The sequence below is a fragment of the Carlito syrichta genome, unplaced genomic scaffold (assembly GCF_000164805.1).
Source record: "Carlito syrichta isolate Samal-C Ts95f unplaced genomic scaffold, Tarsius_syrichta-2.0.1 Scaffold303170, whole genome shotgun sequence".
NCBI lineage: Eukaryota > Metazoa > Chordata > Mammalia > Primates > Tarsiidae > Carlito > Carlito syrichta.
The window spans coordinates 153,591-169,777 of record NW_007247266.1 but is presented as its reverse complement, the minus strand read 5'-3'; the positions used below and the strand labels follow the sequence as shown (position 1 = coordinate 169,777).

Sequence of the window (16,187 nt, the reverse complement as noted above, 5' to 3'; positions counted from 1 at the left end):
TAGAGATGAAGTCTCGCCAAGTTGCCCAGGCTGGTCTTGAACCCATGGGCTCAGGCAGTCCTCTCACCTCGACCTCCCAAAGTGCTGGGATTACAGGCTTGAGCCACCCTGCCCAGCAGTTTTTTTAATTTATTGTAGAAATGCGGTCTCGCCAAGTTCCCCAGGCTGGTCTCAAACCCCTGGGCTCAGGCAATCCTCTCGCCTCCACCTCCCAAAGTGCTGGAATGATAGGCGTGAGTCACTGGACTTGACAAGTGAATGCCGTGTATAAGCCACCAATTTGTGGTGCTGTTACAGCAGCCCAAACAGATGAGATGATATCTCTCCATCAATGTATGCTGTGAAGGTGGGAATACGGTATACAGGTGGTACTCCAGGACCTATTTGGAAGGCCATGTGGTGGGCATAGGCTGAAAGGGGTCGGCTGCCTGGCCCTGCTCCCTCTTGGTGAAAGTGGGTGGAGCAGAGTAGTGGAAGTTCAGAGGAGTACCTCGGGTGTTCGTGTCTCACGTCCTTGTCTCTGAGGCATCCCAGACCCTGCAGCTCAGGGCAAAGAGTGCATTCCCCAGCACCATCAGTACTCGTTAGCATGCCCACACCTTCTGCTGCCTATCTCTGTTCTCTCTAGACACTCTTCTCCAACATGGTAGCTATCCCAAGAGCCTGTCATCAGACAGAAGGACAATAGGAGAGGGAGCCAGGTGGACACTTCTCATAGAGTGAGGAAAGTTTTCCAAGAGAAAAGATGTATTATATGAAGTTTGTTTTGTTTTTGTTTGTTTTTGAGTTGGAGTCTCACCCTGTCGCCCAGGCTGGAGTACAGTGGCATGTTCACGGCCACCGCAGCCTCGACCTGCTGAGCTCAGGCAATCCTTCAGACTCAGCCTTCCAAGTTGCCAGAACTACAGGTGCATGCTATCATGCCTGGCTAATTTTTTGATTTATTGCGGAGGCGAGGTCTCACCGTGTTGCCCAGGCTGGTCTCAAACCCGTGGGCTCCCAGAGTGCTGGGATTATAGGCTTGAGCCACCACGCCCGACCTATATGAAGTTATTATATGGGAAATAATTACATGGAAAACAATCTGCTGATGTCTGCCTCCTTAGAATTCATTGACAAAATGCAGAACATTTGAAATGGTAGATTGAGAGAAGAAAAGTTTGTCCTCAACTAATATTGAGCAGGGTCTTGTTCATTATTTGAAGACAGTTGCTTTATTTTAGACCTCACAGACCCATGTGGGATTGCCAAGGAACAGAAATAGGGCCAGCTGTGGCCAGGGCATAGGGAGTGAGAGAACCGGTGGGTGAGAAAAGGTGTGCAGGGGGCGGACTAGAGCAAGAAGTCTCGATTTTACTTTACGTGTGATGGGGAGCCACTGGACAATTCTAAACGGAGAAATAATATGGTCTCCTTTATGATTTGAAAAGATGGCTGGCTGCCTTGTGGTGAATGGGTGGTGGCAGAGCAGGAGTGGAGGTGATGTTACCAGTTGGGAGGTGATTACAGTAGTGAGGTGAGACAGGAGAGTGCCACCTTGGACTAGGATGGTAGTCATGGAGACAGGGAAGTGTAAAAGTCAGGAACATCTTGGAAATGAAGTCAACATTTTACTCATGAAAAAGAAAGGGATACATGAGTCTTTGTTGACCTGGGTACCCATGGCAGCATTGCCTGTACCTGGTATGGTTAGAACAAATGAACAGCAAGAAATTATCAGGAAAAAATTGGGGCTGTCTCTGGAAGTGATAGCTATTTCATTCACTTATTCCTTTATCAATGTCGTATAATATCTGCTAGAGAGAGCTAAGTGATGCCGATATAAAAGGATGTATGTGATTCTGCCGGGGTGCTCCCACACTTCTAGCCTCATGGGACTCTTCACGGACACCCAGCCAGTTCATGTCTGTAGTAGACACAGTGACCCTTGAATTTCTGGGTTGGTTGTGGTCTTTCTAAGCAGGAAGAATTCCGTCCTTTTCCTTAACGCATTTCTGAAAGGAAAGCAGACATCTCCAGCTTCTTGTCAGGGAATCTTGGCTGGGTTTGGCATACTCCCCTCACCTTTCCTAACCTGACCACACAGGAGACTCACTGGTCTACATGGCAGAAAGTGTTCCTCCCTTCCTGGAGGAATATACAGTGTGTCTGAGAGTGCTCTGTTTTTCTCTCACAAGATCCAAACTGCTTTAATTTATCATTGAGTATTTCCATTTTAAGAAGCAGTTAATACCAATAAATGTTGATAGAGGTTTGAAGCCCATTTTAATGAAGCCATGAATCAAGAAACCATAATGGCTTTCTTCAGATGTTCTCACACTCGTTTACAGGATAGAAGGCTTCCCGTGGCATTATAGCACCTGCTTAAGGTAGTCAGATGCAGCCCCCATGTGGATATTAATACATTACAGCCTGTACAGTGCAGAACTGCTGTGGAAAACCTCGACTTGGTGGTTCAAATGTCAGCTGCTTCATGCCCTTTTTCCCTCACCTGTCTCAAGTTCTAGCTTTGGTCATAAACAGCCTTGAAGTTGCCTTGAAGGGCAAGTCTCTCTAACAGATGTCTTTGTTCCGTCACATCATCCCTGCTCTTCATAACTGCAGTTGCAGTGTCCTCCACCATTCCGGTCACATCTCAGGTTAAAATTCAGTACCCACCCAGCAGAGTTGAATATACTTGTCTTTGGTATTCTGCAGCTATTACAGTTACATAGTGAAATGTCTGTGGACTAAGTTCCCTCTGGTATTCTTTCAAATGCCTTAAAATATTCACTTATAATCTCATAATGTAGTTTTCCTGGGCTCAGTGGATCTATGTTTCAACATATTGTGTCTGTTCTATATAGTGTCATGTATTATTTAAATGTGTTTACTATGAAATAGGACAGGCACACGCTTTGCAGGCTGCCAAGGAAGTTGCCCTCTGGGCAGATTTTTCTATGAACTGCATCAATCTCATGATCTCCTCCTTCCCACTTTCATTTACAGAGCATCCCAGGATCAGGCGTTACCATAGTAACATAGAAAGATTGTTCAAACAAAAATGGGAGAGAGATAGCATTGAGCTTTTGTCTTTACTGCTTAGGTTGCTGTGAACCCACCAGCCAAGAAACAGGTTGTGGAGGAAGCAGGGAGCCCTATCCCTGAGGTTATTGGCCATCGTTAGAGATGAGCATGTGGTAATATCTGATTCCTGAGACCTCGGTTCAGCTGCTATTTAGTAAAGTCCCACCATGTGTCAAGCCCCACTGGGTACTAGAGAGATGCACACAAGAAAAGGGATGGCTGCTGCCTTCAGAGAACCTGCAGTCTAGTCATTGCACCCCTTTCATGAAAAACAAAAGGGTCGTTTTGCAAAAGTCATGACAGAGATTCCAAATGGAATCTCTTCTGCCAGGCATCTTTTTTTCCAAATCTCTTAAGAATGGGCTCTTGGTTTATGATCATAAAGCAAATTTTTGTCCTTAATACTCTGCTAATGGAGTGAAAATAGGAACCCCCATTCGAAATACTGAAGCAAGACTTGTATGTTGTTGAAGTTCTCTGCTGCTATAGATCACAGGCAATTGTTCATACAACTTTGTAAGCCAATTGCCCTGTCCCCTTGCAAAGATCCTGGCCTGTTAAGGATGCCTCAGGTGAGGTAGAGAGCATAGGTGTTACAAGAACTCCAGACAGCCTTTGTGGTGAACTGGAAATACTTGTAGTTTCTTGTAAAAAAATAATTTAATACTGTGGTGGAGGTTAAAAGGTAGGAATCAGAGTGACAAGTGAGAAATGAATTCCATTATCTGCATAAGCAAGGAAGTAGCGAGGGACATTTGTGCCAGTGGAGTTACATTATTACTTGAATGTCTGCTACCTTTGAAAGCTATATAATTCTTTCTGGTATGCTTTGTATGGGACTGTTTACTACATATCTATTGTATCCTAATTACAGTTAAGGTAAAATAAAACATTTCAGTGCTTAGAGAATCTGAGTTGTAAGTATAACAATGGAATTGTTCCTCAAATCCCTGAACGCTGCAGCTTTGCATTGGAAGGATGAAAAGAAGCTCTTGGAAGGATAATACCTAGAGGTGCCAATGAGACTAAAAAGTCAAATTTGTTCATTTAAGTTGGAATTCTGTCTTTCATGCCCACCCCTGGAAGAATGGGCTTTTAAATAGTTAAGTGGCCAAAGTTAGCAATGAAAGAGTGAGAAGGACACAGTCCCCAGACTATGTAATCAAAACGTGTAGGCAGCACTTGGGCAAAGTAGAAAAGCCGGTCTGGCCATGCTGTCCTCAGACCACATGGCCACAGCAAGGGGTGAGGGATGGGAAATCTTCAGAAGTCACATCCAGCCTAGAAATAATCATTTTCTTCCTTTAGCCTCTGAAGTCTGAGACAAAGTACTTTAGAGCAATTATGTGCTATCCATTAAGTGGTCAGTATCTCATCCAATAAGGGGATTATCAGTATCTAGCTCAGAGTTGAGTTATGGCATGCCAGAGATCTGGGGGTAAACATTTTTAGATACTTTACTTTCTTATATATATATATATATAAGATACTTTACTTTCATATGTGTGTGTGTGTGTGTGTGTGTGTGTGTGTGTGTGTGTATTTTATTTTAAGGATGTGGGGTACAATTCAGAATTAGGTATACAAGTGGTTATTGTACAGGTAAAGTTTGGGCCTCCCTTTGGTCCCCACTTTGCCTGGTTTGAGATCAGGTACCCTTGTTGATGTTGTGTCACCCCCTTCCCCCGCATCCTGGCAGTATTCCCCTACTGCCAATCCCTTTCTTATAGTAATATGGTAAATGTTCAGGGTCTGCTTATGAGTGAGAACATATGGTACTCAGTTCTTTGTTTCTGTGTTAAATCACTGAGTATGATAGACTCTAAACCCATCCAAGTTGCTGTGAAGTCCATAGGTTTGTCCTTCATTATGGCTACGAAATATTCCTTTGGAGTACTCAACTTTCAGAAAGTAGATGGCAGTACTGTTTCACCCACAGAAGGCTGTCCTGTAGGCTGTTGCCGCATTGGTAATGGGTTACTTCAGCTGTCCACATCATCTTGTCTAGATTGCTCAAGAGTAGGAACCACATTTGTCTGTGGTTGGAGGTTTGTTCTGTGAACTTTGAACTGTGACTTTTCTCAGCAGAAAACTGGCCCTCTTGGGATTAAACAGGTGACAACACCACTTACTAGCAAAGATATCATTGTTCCTCTGCAAGTGGCCATGACATTCTGTTTCTTTCTGTCTTGTGTACACTTTCATCACGAAAAGAAGCGGTGAAGCCCCAGGCACCCTGGCTTTTGAAACAGTTTATGAAACAGGCATAGATTTGTGGAGAAAAGCTGATATCATGAACATGCGGAGCACTCACCATCAACAGAGCCGGGCTTGATGGCCACCTTTAAAACAGGTCATGGGAAATTACCTTGAGGCTTGCCGAGGAGACCAAATGAGATAGTGCAGGAAACAGAAATCACTCTGGGGTTTCGAGCAGAAAGCAATTGCATACAAGGAATTAGGTGCTTCCGAATCTGTTGGAAAGGCTAGGGCAATGGAAGTCAGAGACGGTGAAATGCAAGGACACGCCACCATAGCAGCAGTCAAGAAGTCAGGAATGACTCCTTCCTGGAACCAGGAACCACCACAACCACGTCTAAGCCCCAGCAAAGTGGCAACTGGGAGGCTGAAAAACTGAGTTCAGCTGCCTCACTGCTGATCACGCTGAGTGCTCACATCTCCATGTCCTGGCCTGGCAGCAGCCTCAGAAGCACAATAGCATCCGGTCACTCACCTCTGCCTTCTTGGCCTCCTGCAGCTCATGGTACATGTAAAACGCTGTTACACACAGGAATCTGGGAAACATAATCTCAGGCTTTTCAGCCTCTCCAGCTAGAAGGAGAGTGCAATGGAGGCTGGGAAAATGGAGTTGCATTATTTGCCATAGCAGGAAGGTACTTTACACAGTGCCTGCTGAAGTCTGGTTATATCACTGCTGCTGTAGATATTCAGACTTATGGTAGTGCTGCTCACCCTAGTGTCTCAGCCCTCATTTCCTGGGGCTTTTTTGACTGTTGGACGTTAATGGCACCCAGAGACCCTGAATAACTGAGAAGTTGCTCTGTTCTGATGCACAGAGTTGACCCAGGTCATTATGTGGCACAGTCATGATCAGGTTGCTGTAGAGCTTACAGCTTCACTCGGGAATGCCCCTCACCACAGGTGAAGACAAGATCTTCAGTTAACAGTTCCAGGGGAGAAGCTGGATGCATACTCTATAGAATTGAGCTGACCAATATGGTAGCCACTAAGCACATTGACTACATTCATTCGATTTAATAAATTTTGTTAAATGAAGCGTAAAATGCTCAGTATCCTCAGGTGTATGGGGGTTACCATATTGGACGGCACATATATGGAACATGTCTGTCATGGCAGGTTTTATCAGACCACTCTAGTAGAATGTCTCTTCACGTGTGAATTGGAATCTGCAGGCATATCCCTAGCTTTTCATACAACTTTTGCTAGTTTTCTGGAATATTAATGGCATAGAGTTCTGTTTTAGGATGCCCAATCCCCTCTCTATTTGCACTGTAGTCCCAGGACTTTTCTGTGACATGCCTGCCCCCCCAAAGCTCTCCTTTGTGTTTGACAAAAAAAGTCAGGAATGTGATGGTGGCTGTTTGATGCCCCACTGACCAGTTGGCCATTAATCAAAGGTTAGGTGTACCTGGATGGACCAGGTTGGTATGATCTGCCAGGACTCATAATGGCCAGACAGGCAAGGCAGGATCCTTTGATTATGTGTTCTTTGTTTACCTTACTCCCTCTAGACAGCATCTTGTTCTTGCCTGCAGCATTCTGCATGTTTCTGAGGTTTGATGCTCTGCCTCGAAGCTTCGAAATCATTCTTTTAAAAATGTGTCCTTGAACCTCAACCTGTTGGTAGACAGAACACATGCTTTGGGTTGGATGTGAGCATTGTAGCCTGCCTTATAGCATAATACTCTCAGTACTAGCACTTGTAAATAAAACACACCTATCCTGCCATCATCTGCTAAACACAGTGCAGTGATTCAGAGCCCTGGGAGACCGGGGGTGGGGGTATCACAAATGAACCAGTGTTCCTGGCATTTAATCCACCACCTCCAAGCTTTCCCTCTCTACCTACCATCTTGGCAAGCAGAGCTGCCGTGGGAGCGTCCCAAATTTGGATGCCAAGTAAGGAGGTGGAATGAAGAGGTGTTTACTGCTGAGCTTCTGCAAAAAGCCTGGCTGAGACCATGGAAAAGGAAGGGAATTTTTAAAAATTATTTGATTTTTAAAATGTGGGGTACAAATGAGGGTTAGGTACTTGCGTGGTCATCATACAGGTAAAGTGTGTGTACCCTTATTGAAGTTATATGCCCCCCCCGGCACTGTTCCACTGCTACCAATCCCTTTCTCATGGTATTATGATAAGTGTTCAAGGTCTACTTATGAGGGAGTCCATGTGGTTCTCAGATCTTTGTTTTTGTGAAGAAATGGAATGTTCATACTGTTCTTTCTCTGTCAGATTCTATAGTTCTCTTATGTTAAGGCAGATGACAGGAAGCTACCTACTTTATTATTTGACTTTCTGCAGAAATATCTTCATCAACCTAGATTTAATATAATGCTTTTGGCTTTTCTTGAAAGTGGCTGGATGTAAAGTATTCCTGTACTTTTGGTTAAAAAAAAAAATTTTAAGTGCCAGAGATACCATTTATTGCATTGTTCAGTGCCTATTGTATAAAGACCTGTGAGATCAATTCCTTTTATAATAATTCAGTGGCAGGGCAAAGGTTGTCCTAACTGACACACTTATAGGCTACCCCTTTCAAATATTGAGAGTTGCATAACCCATTTGGATCTCTTTTTGCCTTGGGAAACTCGGAAAAAATTATGTTGAGTTGTTTTCCTAGCATAGATTTTCTAGTATAATAATCTTCCCCCACCCAATGTTATCATCACCCATTCTTGTTGATGTACTTCTTTGTTGACTAGTTCCAGGTGTTTGTTATTGTTGCTTTGTTTTAGCAATTGTGTTTTTATAGACCTCCCGTTCTTTTAGGGCATGAATGAGATAGCAACAAATCAATTAATATAAACTTGAGTATGAAAAGTCACCTGTGGAGATGTTTAAGCTACATATGTCTGGAGCTTACCTCATGACTAGTGCCTCAGAATGTCTGGGGTCAAGACTGACATAAGAGTTCATTAAGTCCTCACTTCATATCATCCATCGGTTCTTAGAAACTGTGACTTTAAGCGAAACAACATATAGTAGGTCCTCAAACAACATATTCGAAGTTGTTATAATGCCGAAGAGAAAAAAAATTGGTTTTGTTACGTGTTGTTTTGCTTAAAGTCACAGTTTCCAAGAACCTGTGGATGACGTTTAGTGAGGGCTTACTATGTATCTCTTAAATCTCCACAGGTAATTCTGATATGTCCCCTGATTAAGTGCCACTGAAGTAAGCCTGTGAACGAGTGCTGTGACCATAAACTGGAAATGAAGCAGTCAATGGATTGTGTCATAGCAGGCCCAAGTGGCAGGCAGGTCAAGCTAGTAGTAGAGACAGAGCGTCCAAGGTAAAGGGATACATTTGCTGCCATGATCCAGGGCAGTTAACTTCATTCTTTTATTTATACCAACATGTAGTGAATGCCTACTATGTGTCACGTACTCTGTCTCTGAAGATACCAAAACAGGCAGTCCCCCGCCTCTAAGGAGCTCACAGTGTGGTAAAACTGTCAATGACTAGACACGTAATACATGCAGGAATAGAGACATACCCAAGGCCTCATAGCAGCCCAGAGGAGAGGCATCTGTACAAATGTTGAGGAAAGAGGTCAACGAAACCTTTCTGGAAAAAGCAGCTAGAGAACTGGCTCTCAAAGAGTGAACACAAGTCACCCTCCGGATGGAGGGCTAGCACTGTGTTGGAAACCGTATATTGTGTATGGGAAAGGTCATCTGTCGCTGCACAGCCAATCACCCCATAACTTGGTGCTTAAAGTAACAAACATTTATCATCTCACAGTGTCTGTGGATCAGGAATTCAGGAGTAGCTTAACTGGAAGGTTCTAACAGTCTCTCCTGTGATTGGAGTCAAAGTGTCAACAGGAACTGCAGTCATCTGGAGCCTTGACTAGGGATGAAGGATCTGCATCTAGAATGTTTCCCTCATGCAACTGTGGACAGGAGGCCTAAGATTTTTACCTTGTGGGTCTCCTGATTGGCCTGCCCATGTGTCCTTGTGACAAGGTGGCTGGCTTCTCCCAGAGTGAATGATGCAAGAGAGGGCAAAGTGAAAGCCAAGATATCTTTTTTTGTTGTTTTTTGTTTTTTGTTTGAGTCGGAGTCTCACTCTGTCACCCAGACTGGAGGGCAGTGGCCGCTCCCGGCCACTGCAGCCTCGACCTGCTGGGCTCCAGCGATCCTTCCGCCTCAGCCTTCCAAGTAGCTGGAACTATGGGCGCGCACTACCACGCCCAGCTGATTTTTTGATTTATCGTAGAGATGAGGTCTCGCCAAGTTGCCCGCGCGGGTCTCGAACCCGCGGGCTCAGCCAATCCACTCACCTCAGCCTCCGAAGGCGCAGGATTACAGGCTGAGCCACCGAACCCGGCCAAGATATCTTTTATAATGTAACCATGGAAGTCATACAGATTCCTTGTGGCTACGCAAATCAGCCCTTTGCAGCCTGACAGGGACTATGCGAGGGCATGGAACAGGGACCACTGAGATCTTGAAGCTGGCTACCACACGGCATCACCTTCAGATCAGGAATGGCAGAACCTGGCTAGACACAGAGCCCAATTATGAAGGAAACCAAACGCCATTGATAAGGAGCTAAGACCTCATCTGTAGGTAGTGGGAAGCCACTGCAGAAGCGGTGGGAAGAGAATTGGTGGTATCAGGTTTACATTTTAGAAAGGCCTCTTGGATAGTGTGGAAAAAGGACTTGGCCAGTTAGCTGTTACCAGAGTCCAGCAAGATGAGATGGGCCCACTCGGGGCAGTTGTGGCATAGAAACATAAACCTTCACTGCTCGAAATGTAGTCCATAGACGAGCAGCTTTGGCATCACTCACCTGGGAGCTGGTAGAAATGCAGGATCCCAGGCTCCAGTCTCGATGTACTGGAGAGAATCCAATGCACGTGAACCTAAAAGCTTGAGAAGTGCCATTGTAGAGGATGCAGCAGAAATATTTAGGAACGTGAGTGTTGAGGAACACGGAGGAGAGGAGGCTGCTTCCCAAGTCATAGTCACTCCACTTCACAACCGGAATGCAGATTGTAAACATTTTTACCGGAATCTACAGAAGGGAGGCAGTAAGCTCTGGGCATTTACAGCATCACTAGTGATATGCTGTGATCTTATGACAGGAAGGCTTTCTCGCATTGTAAATTGCAGCCACACACATAAATGTGGTCAGTGGAGGAAATCTACTGAACGTTTCCCTGCTGTAAAGCTTTGCGGGATCTTCCATCCAGCTCATTTGTGTCGTCTCAGCATCCTAGATTTTCAGAAGAGAGACCATGAGGAGTGTGGTGACATGATAAACAGGGATCTGGAAAGCTGTGATGTAATGCACGTTCTGGAAAGTGTCCTGATTTCCAGATGACCTTTCCCAGCATTGTCTTTTTTGGGATTTGATGTGGGCGCCAGCTCACTACGGGCCTCACACAGTGATTGTCTGCCAGGAAAGCCATGACTTGCATTGTGATCAGCAGGAGCTGCTCTCCAGGGGTTTCTGTACTTGTGAAGTCCAAGTGCATCTTATGATGTTCTCTGGTCTGCCGGGTGGTAAGTGCCATCTGTCACCATGGACCAGGTGTCAGTCTTTGCTTTTTTCCCCTTCCTTTTTTTTTTTTTGGGGGGGGCGGGGGGGGATTTGATTTTTTTCCCTTGTCTCTTCCTTCACATCCTCTCCTCATAACTTCAGCCTGTGCATGATTTTGGTTTGCCAAACTACTGACTTTACTTGTCACCTCTGACCTGGCAGTTGCTCTTACCAATTAAGGAGACAGTATTGGCCTACATAAGTAGGCTGCATGCAGGTAAAGTTTGGGCTTCCCTTTGGTGCCCTCTGTGCCCGGTTTGAGATCAGGTACCCTTATGGATGTTGTGTGCCCTCCCCTCCCTCCCCTGACAGTTTCCTACTACTGCAATCCCTTTCTTATTATGATAAATGTTCTGGGTCCACTCATGAGTGTTGTTTTTTTTTCCCCTTCCTTTCTTCCAGCCACCTCTTCACAATTAAGAAAAGTATATAAGTGAATTTGTTCTGGAGTCTGAGAACTCACATGAGCATGTGAGCCAGTTCTGCAAAGAAGGAGAGAGGAGGAAGGGAGGGAGAGAAGATGGAAGGAAGGAAGGAAGGAGGAACAGAGGGAGAAAGGAAGCAAGGCATCTATCTTCAGAAAAGCCAACAACAAGCACTGGTACAATGAGACTACCTTATTCGTGAAGGAGGCAAGTTTGCAGCTGTTCAGCCACTTTGGTGGCTGACGGTTTAAGACCTTAATAATGACATATGGGCCTTAGCCTCATTCCTCTCCAGGCATGAGCTATTGTCCCTGCTACTAATGAGGAGGTACTTGAGGTAAACTCATCACAGCAGTGGGGTCACTGGCTCTGGGAGCTGCTAGAGATTAAATGGCTTCATTGGGATATGTCCAGGTACAGGAAGAGCCAAAGAGAAGCCGATGCTTTCTCCTTGGCCCTGCTGCCAACTCCCACCTGGGAGTTTGGTTTCCAGCGAGTTATTGCTCATTTATTGAGTCATTTTTAATTGTTCTCTCTCACAACATGAAGTTGCCATTGCTATTCAGAGTGGTTAGACACGTCCCTGACTAGTAAGGTGATAGATCTCTAAGCTGCTCATTGGCCGTTACTTCCCTAGGGCTCCCAAGGATCCCAGTGTAAGGAGGTCCAGGAGTGTTCAGTGGTTCTGCTCCCTCTTGAGCCTCAGGGACCTCCAAGTCAATGCTTCCACCCAAACCTTCAGTGAGTGTTGAAAATAAGACCCAGCCGGGCTCCGTGGCTCAGCCTGTAATCCCGCGCTTTGGGAGACTGAGGTGAGTGGATTCCCTGAGCCTGCGGGTTCGAGACCCGCCTGGGCAACTTGGTGAGACCTTATCTCTACAATAAATCAAAAATTATCCGGGTGTCGTAGCGCGCGCCTGTAGTTCCAGCTACTTGGAAGGTGGAGGCGGAAGGATCGCCGGAGCCCAGCAGTTCAAGGCTGCAGTGGCCGGGAGCGGCCACTGCACTCCAGTCTGGGCAACAGAGTGAGACTCCGACTCAAAAAAAAGAAGACCCTGCTTTACCTATACGATGTCCACTCGTATACCTAATCCTGATTTGTACCCCGCATCTTTAAAATAAGATATAAAAAATGAAAAATAAAAACTAAGAGCCACCTCCTCCTGGAAGTGAGCTCGAGTAGGAGGAACGGAGGCTAATTCAGGCTATTCCCAAATTTTGTACAAGGTAAACCTCATTTTCTTCTTGTGTCCGCTTTAATAGACATTGTATCCCTGTTCCTTACAAGTTTACTTTTGAAAGCATTCTTTGAGATTCCAGAAAATCAGATATGCGGGATTATGCAGCACGCCCCCCCCCATCAGCCTCAGTTTTCCAAGTGTTCCTTCCCTAAATCTAACTTTGTTCTCTTTGATCCTGAAACACTGGTCACCCTCTAAGCTACAGTGTAAGTTAGTTACTCGTCTTCACCGCCTGCCTCTCTCTGTAGAATGCAAACTGTACAAGGACAGGGGTTTCCGTCTTTTGTGTTCCATGCTGTATCCCCAGCACCTAGAAAGTACCTGGCACACAGTAGGCGCTCAGTAAATGCTATCTGAATAAATTAAGATCTTAAAAGACCTCAACCTGTTTAGTGCCTTTGTTTAGAAGTAGAAGAGATTAGCCGGGCTCTGTGGCTCAGTCTGTCATCCCGCGCCTTTGGGAGGCTGAGGTCAATGAATTGCCTGAGCCCGAGGGTTCAAGACCCACCTGGGCAACTTGGCGAGACCTCATCTCTACAATAAATCAAAAAATCAGCCGGGCGTGGTAGCGCGCGCCTGTAGTTCCAGCTACTCGGAAGGCTGAGGTGAAAGGATCGCCGGAGCCCAGCAGGTCGAGGCTGCGGTGGCTGGGAGTGGCCAGTGCACTCCAGTCTGGGCAACAGAGTAAGACTCTAACTCAAAAAAAAAAAAAGAAGAAGAAGTAGAAGAGATTAAAACTCTGAGAGTCTGTGACTTGCCCAAGGTCACACAGTTATCTGCTGAGGCAGATCTGGAAAGGGAATCTGGATCTTCCCCCCAAGCCTGTCTCCTGTTCACCAACCCCTGCCACTTTGGGCTGGTGGAATGGGGTGGAGACTGGAGGTTGCTGGACCTAGTCCATAGAAGGGATTTTCCAAGGCCTGTTCAGAAGTCGGCAGGCATCGCAGCAAGAGGATCTTGGTAGTGTGTGGCTACAGCCTGGTTCCTTCATGACTATGATAGCCAATTTCTGCTGCCAGGATTTTCTCCTCCTTCTTATAGGACTGCCTGTTTACAGACTGTCCCCCATGTCAGTGCACAGAGTTCCACAGGCTCCCAGAGTAGCACAGCTCTTTCAGGACAAGGGCCATCACAGCAGCCCTCACTCTCTTGGTGCAGCTTGGGCAGAGGGATCGCTGATGGAATTATGGATGTCCCAGAGCCCCCAGGCCATCCTGTTGATACAACCTCTATTCTGGCCTTTGAACTATCCCAAGGTACTGACTCTTCGGGTCTTACCAGTCCTGTTTTCTCCAGAGGATCACACAGCCCAGCCCCAGACCCACAGACCACCCCAGCGTGTAGCCAGTCCCACCATGTCCTTCTGCCCTCGCCGCACCCTCCTCACCATCCCCAGGGGCCAAAATGGACAGCTGTAGAAATCAGTCAAGGCTGAGCTCGCTGGCTGAAGGAGAAGGCCAAGAGTTCTGCTGTAGAGAGGAAGACAGGCAGAGCTTGACAACCCTCTGGAGACAAATTGGGAAGTTGAATCTACCGCATTATATTGTCACTGGAAAATATTAATTTTTTTACCGGCTGAATACTATGTTCAAACCCTCTCTCACAAGACCCATACACTTCCCTATTACAAGGCTGTCATTTTTCAATAGGAAAATTTAAATTCAGTCTTTTGGAAGTGATTGCTTGGAAATAATTTCTTACATAGTGTTAAGTCTCTAGAGAAGGATGTGGAAGGTCTTTCTGCCCATTAGACGCTGTTCACGAGAGAGAGAGAAAGAAATAGCAGGAATTCACAGCATGGTTCAGTCGGCTTCACAGGACCGCCCAGCCCGCCTGTGAGTTCAGGAAGTGTCTTGTTTGCAGGGAGCGAGTGATTAACACGCCAGACGCTTCTCTGAGTCTCCTGGGAGTCAGAGGAAACAAAACCCCAAGGTGGCGTTTACAGACAGTTGTGAGCCAGCCCCACCTAGAAGCAAGCCGAGCTTGTTTTAATATTCACATGCCCCTGTGGTCCATGGGCCAGACGTATTTCCGCCTTCTTGCATTCCTTCAAGTCCCTGTTGTGTGTCAGGCTCTGTGCTGGGCATGTGCCAAGAGGGCAAAGATGAATCCTATGTGATCTCTGTCTTGAAGACCTCAGAAGTTTGAGACAGAGGTAAGTAGGTCAACAAACAAACAACCGCTATCGGCAAAATTAATGCATCGGTAAAACAGATTGAAATTAGGTTGTGAATTCCTAACTCTGCTTCGGGAGCGAAATGCCTCTTAGAGAGGTTCAATCTAGAGCCGTGGGCCTCACGGTTTCCCTTTCAGATTCCCTTTACTCCCTTTAGTAAAGCCAGAAAGGGTATTCCCTCCCCTCTAGGACTCTCTTTTCTCTGTTAGACATCTGATTTGTGTAAAACTTAGGGCATTAAAGGGGCATGCGAGTCCTCTGCCTCTGACTCGGCCTTATAAGAACTCCATACACACTAAAAGAGGGTTTATTGTAATATCTAAGAGGAGGCTTCTGGGAACTTCCTTGAGGTGCAGGAAGTCCCGTAGACCCTACACTCATTACTGCAGAGAGTCGTCTCAATTTAGAACTGGCACTGACCTTCTAAATCAACTTATCCTATTTGCAACTGATGGACATTAAAGCCAGGGGCGCTAAAGGACCATCCACAGTCACACAACTAACCACAGGCAGAACTATGTCTAGGACCCAGTTCTCAGTTGTTTACAATTTTTATGGTCCCTTGCAGGTGCCTTCAAGGGGCCACATTTGTCAGCAAAGTGGGTTGGATAGGGACAAATGTTACACTTGGGAAGGGAGTAGTGTCGTGTGAGTCAGTGCATCATCACAGAGTTCTAAGGACCCCTGGAGGTCATCTCACACACCTTCATTTTCCTGGTGAAGAAAGAGAATCCCCAGCAGGTGAACTTAATCTTTTCATCCAGGGGCCGTAGTACCTACTCTAAGGGGATTTGGAAACATGTGGGATCGTTTTTTAGTTATCGCAACCACTAAGGAGCGATACTGGCAATTCAGTGGCGGGTGCCAGGGATGCTAAACATGTATTGAATGGGATAGTCCTACCAGTGAGGAATTCCAGCCCAGATGTCAACAGCACCCCTGTTGAGACCCACAAAAAGACCCCCATTGGGAGCAAAGAGGAGAAGAGGTTCTGTGGTGGTTCACCTTTTAGTAGTTTGTCATTGTGTGTATATTTGGGGGTGAGTCACAAACCCCTCTGAGATGGTAACAAAAACTTCTTCACAGAAACCTACACATGAATAAGAACTTTGCACTTCATTTCAATGGGTTTATCAGTCCCTTTAACCTATCTATGAATCCCAGGTTAGTACCCCTAGTCTAGAACGAGACTTAAAGGTAGAAGAAATTAAATATATATATATTTTTTCTTGATCTTGTAATCTGTCATCTGTCCAGTGGAATGAGTAATAAGTGTGGAGTTTTTTCCTATCACGTGATCACAGCGCTAGCCAGACTATTAGACTCTTTGGTTCGTTCACCAGAATACTTGAATTTTATCTCTCACTCGAGAATTATAGCTGTTGTTTCCTGGCTTGAGCCAACTGACCACCACATCTAACTGCAGCACCTTTCTTCCCTTTCCTTTTTTTTTTTTTTTTTTTTTTTG

The 16,187-nt window shown here is 45.7% G+C and overlaps 1 protein-coding gene across 3 annotated transcripts in view; it reads left to right on the top strand.

Annotated features, from left to right (window-relative positions):
• Positions 1-16,187, top strand: part of TMEM108 (transmembrane protein 108) — a 340,401-nt gene that overhangs the window by 207,273 nt on the left and 116,941 nt on the right. The window contains exon 1 of one of the 3 annotated variants that reach the window (XM_008057955.1): positions 10,611-10,840. The exons of the other annotated variants lie outside the window; for them this stretch is intronic. Within the exon in view, the coding sequence (XP_008056146.1) occupies positions 10,690-10,840 (151 nt within the window). The 5' untranslated portion in view covers positions 10,611-10,689. Of the gene's footprint in view, positions 1-10,610; positions 10,841-16,187 lie in introns of those variants that run through there. 3 annotated transcript variants of the gene reach the window in all.